The sequence below is a fragment of the Corylus avellana genome, chromosome ca3 (genome assembly GCF_901000735.1).
Source record: "Corylus avellana chromosome ca3, CavTom2PMs-1.0".
Taxonomy (NCBI): Eukaryota; Viridiplantae; Streptophyta; class Magnoliopsida; order Fagales; family Betulaceae; genus Corylus; species Corylus avellana.
Genome location: NC_081543.1, coordinates 37,864,741 through 37,869,366, shown reverse-complemented (window position 1 = coordinate 37,869,366; position 4,626 = coordinate 37,864,741). Strand labels below are relative to the sequence as shown.

General features: G+C 32.6%; 1 protein-coding gene across 1 annotated transcript; it reads right to left on the bottom strand.

The window, feature by feature from the left end:
* Positions 1-1,511: 1,511 nt before the first annotated feature.
* LOC132176429 (uncharacterized) lies at positions 1,512-2,808 on the bottom strand. The gene is made up of 3 exons (XM_059588629.1): positions 2,641-2,808; positions 2,055-2,273; positions 1,512-1,859 (listed from the first exon to the last, which is right to left on the bottom strand). Exons 1-3 carry the CDS (start codon positions 2,747-2,749, stop codon positions 1,771-1,773), a joined length of 417 nt encoding a protein of 138 aa, XP_059444612.1. The 5' UTR covers positions 2,750-2,808; the 3' UTR covers positions 1,512-1,770.
* Positions 2,809-4,626: the final 1,818 nt, after the last annotated feature.

Here is a 4,626-nt window from a genome sequence, read left to right as displayed (position 1 = left end):
AGTTAAGGTCAAGTGTCAAAATTCTTCATAAATGTCAAGTACACATGCAAGACCTCGTTCGCAAATGTCTAGACGATCGAGCTCTATCAAATGGACTTACAATATGCCTCGTTCTCAAAGCTGTACGTCGTCCGTAGTTGTCCAATCGAGCTCTATCAGATCAGATGGACCTACAAAATTAATGTCTCGTTCGCACCTATCGTAATGACACATTGAACGATGAAGTTGCAAAATGGTTCATTTGCAAATCCGTATGCGAGTGTCCGGACGCCGCCAATTGATTTTACATGATTTAGAGTTCTAATAATTGGACTAAGAAGCTGGGGTTTTGGCTCATATATGGTATTTAAGAGCTTGTTATGCACAACTTTCAGGGGCTAAAGCCATTATTTTTATTGAGCCAAGAGACCATCGAATCTTCAACTTTCCACACTCTCTTGGATCGAGTTTGAAAAACCATACATAAAAGATTATCCTTAAGCACCAGAGTTCTGAAGTGTGAGAGGAAATCAGATAGAAGATTGGCCAGAGTTCTAGAGTTACGGTGCTAATTAAGAACAATTTGTACCTTTAAACTGTGCTTTGCATGTATTAGTGAACTGATTTTTTGGGTTTTATTGTCTCGGAATGTTTTATCTTTGAAGAGTTCTTCAAAGAGTTTTACTTCATAACCAAAATTTTTGTGTATTATTTATCATCTATTAATTCATATGATTTTGGTTGAATATTGTGTAGTAGATTACGTTATCATGGGTAAAGAACTTTTGAACTGTGTTGTAATTGACAACATGCACCATAGCTAGTTGGGATTTCACACCTTCAAGTTGAAGCATGTTTTAATACATAAAAAGCAGAATTAATACACATGAAAAAAGTAGAAAGATAAAGCTTATAGAGCTGCTGTGGTTGAGAGTTTATAAGCTACACAACCTTATTGGCATTACAAAGTTAGATATATAGAGATAGCATAGGACGAAGGATTTGTCTAATTTTTGTTAGTTTAAGTTTTCAGTTTTCAGTTTCTGTCTCGCCTGCAGCACCGTGTCCATGGTGACCATGATGATGGCCGTGATGATAACCATGATCATGTCCGTTTTGTTTTTTCACTTTTTGAGAAGACAAAATTACATATCTACTCTCCGATTCATTTGAATTTCTTTTTTTTTGTTCTTTTTTATTTTCCTAAAAAGAGTAAAGAGTAAATGAGTAATAATAAGAGGATGAGAGAGGGCTCTTGTCTCAATAGAAAAAGCTTGTCTGAGCAAGCCAAAAAAAAACTGTTCATTAACGTTGTTTTTAAACTGCATAAATTGTCAAAAGAAAACAAACAAGAACTAGATCTCATCATTTTTACTGTCGTCCTTTGATTTATTTAGTCATGGATCGAAGTTATTTATCGTATTTAAAACAATAAACGATATATTATTTATTATCTATTTTATATTATTTTGGTTGGATATTGTGCGGTAGATTACACTTTCATGGGTAAAATGAATTTTTGAACTGTGTAGTAATTGACAACACCATAGCGAGTGAGTAGTGAGGATTTCACACCTTCAAGTTGAAGCATATTTTAATACAAAAAAAAGGCAGAATTAATACACATGAAAAAAGTAGAAAGATAAAGCTTATACAGCTGCTGTGGTTGAGAGTTTATAAGCTACACAACCTTATTGGCATTACAAACTTACATAATTAAGATACATGTTTCTTAGACATGCACCCATGCATACAGATATATAGCATATATATATAGGACGAAGGATTTGTCTAATCGTGTCCTGAGTGATCACCATGATGACGTCGATGGTGATGTTCACGTTTGGCCTCCCCCACAGAGTCAGTTTCGACCTTTTCCCCTATAAAAATGAGTTGAAGAAGTTACATCACAACATGCGTGGCTAAGGCAAATTATGTCAAAAGTATTTGAATAAATGATTATATTTATCGTTTTTTATATGTTAAAGATTTTAAGAAAAGTGGTGGTTTAACATAGTATTATTTTCATCATTCACCTCTTATTTCAATTAAATATTCCACGTGTTGTATCTTACCTATTTCATCATGTCCCGAGAGACTACCTCCATGGTGCTCATGATCATGATGATGATGATCATGATCATCATGATGATGATGATCATGATGTTCATGGTCGTGTTCATCTTCAGTTTTGACCATTTTCTCATGGTGCTCATGATCATGATGATGATGATCATGATCATCATGATCATGATGTTCATGGTCGTGTTCATCTTCAGTTTTGACCATTTCCTCTGTAAAAATGAGTTGAAGAAGTTAAATCACAACATGCATGGCTAAGGCAAAGGCAAATTATATCAAAAGTATTTGATTAAATGATTAAATTTAAAAAATTTTATAAGTTTAGATTTTTATAATAAATAGTGATTTAACATGGTATTATTTTCATCTTTAATATACTACACGTGTTGTATCTCACCTATTAAAAATGAGGAGTTTGAGACAAATAGTGATTTAACAAACTTAAATTATACTTGAAAATTAAATGATCTGTTTTGTTGTATCCTTGTCTGATCAAGGGATGCATAATTTATTATCACTTTATATGAGGAATTTACACATACGTTATTAATTAACACAAGAAATAAGGAAGAAACTCACCGTTTTGAGCAGGCTCAGCAAGCAGGTCACGAGCGGAGACATGAGAGGAGATGAATAGCACCACAGCAAAGACAAGACCAAGGAGAAGAAAGGTCTTGGAGTAACCCATTTTTGCTGTTAAAAAGGAAGAGGATTGGAGACAATGTAGTACTCTAAGATGATTGTCTGTGAAAGTGAAGGGTGAGTTACTGCATTGTGGCTCTCCCTATTTATACACAAGTTTTGCAAGAGAGTAGTGAGGGAAGGGGGCGGCTAGGGCACCAATAGTTTGCTTCTTCTTTTGATGATACCGATAGGATCAGTGTGCCAAGTAAACATTGGTGTCCGAGAGTTAACATTTAATTTATTTTTAATTAGTTTAGTAAAAAGCAAGTTAATGATTCATTACCCAAAAAAATAGAGTTGGATCTGTTCAATGCTGTCATTATATATACAAGGTGGAGGTTTTGTCTAACATATGCATTGAAAATCGTGGTACATGGTTATCAAAAGTGGTGTACCCATCTATATATATCATATTAATTAATTTGTCTCCATTCCTTACGAAAGCCTCTGCATGTTTAGGTACATATTTGGGAAAAGAGTAAGGTCAAAAACTACATTTATCTTATGATTATTTTATAATAATAATGTATTTGTGTTAATCAATTCTTATCTTAATTAGTTTTTTTTTTTTTAAACTAAAAAAATCCCAAGTTTAGTTCTGATATATTGTCACATTAGCATTACGATCTTTGTATGAAAACACTTTTGTTAATTTGAATCTTACTATGGTAGTCTAAAAGTTAAGTTGATAGAAACGTAAAAGTAAATTATAGAGTGAAAATTAAATTTGAACTCAAGAACTCCGCTATATATATATATATATATATATATATATGATACCAAGTGTTAAATCACCACTTATTCTAAAAGTTTAAATTGATGAGAAACAATATATTGGTGTCAATAATTTGCCCATATTTTTCTTATATTCTCTTACAAATTCAATAGATCAACCATTAGATTTGTGGGATCTACCATTGACTTATATGAGGTTCACATAAGTCGATAAATCTAATGGTTAATTTTTAAGATGATATAGAGAAAATATGAGCAAAATATTGAAACTATCATTTCTCTAAATTTAATATTTTAAAGTACTTCTCATGTGTCGGACCAAACAACACTTGAACTGTTTGATTGAAATAGAGGTAAATGACAAAAACAATATTCGAACTCAGGACCTTTGTTATAATATATATTATGTTCAATTATCACTTAACCCAAAAACTTCAGCTAATAAGAAATTGTGAATGTGGTCATTTAATCAATATTTTAATACCATGTCAAATCACTAACTATTCAAAAAAACTTAAGCGGATAGAAAATAATAAATGTAATTATTTAAATTAAAATTTTAACAGAGTACTTATGAATAGATACAAAGATGGCTATAAATTAAATATATTTGAATTCAAGGGCAGAACTACCCCAAGTTTAGGGTTGTATTTAGTTTCTGGGTTTATATATCTGTCTAAACTCTTCAAGCTGATCATTGATCTTTTTCTTTTCTTTTCTTTTCTGTTTTATCAGCTTATTTTAAGTCTATGAACTCCTTTTCGTAGAAATTGGGCAGCAAGGCGAATCAATCCCTAGTTGGGATTTTTATTTTGCATGCCTGGTACATCTTTACAATCTCTGAAAGATAAATATGACTATAATCATATGATAAATAATGTTTTTACATATAAAATCAACCTAGCTATGATTTTGGATAGTTCATATATACTTATGCAAATGGCTGAACTATTCCCATTAACTGTGGGATGGTTTGGCTACCTTCAGATGTTGCTAGAGGGAGTAGTCGAAGTGGCGAACCACCCCCTAGCCATTTGGGAGTAGCCAAACCACCCTCAAATGGCTGAGGGATGGTTTGGCTACCCCCATTTGGTCAAAGTGAGTGGCTAGGCCACCGTTATTTGGCTAAGAAGCCACCATCATCTT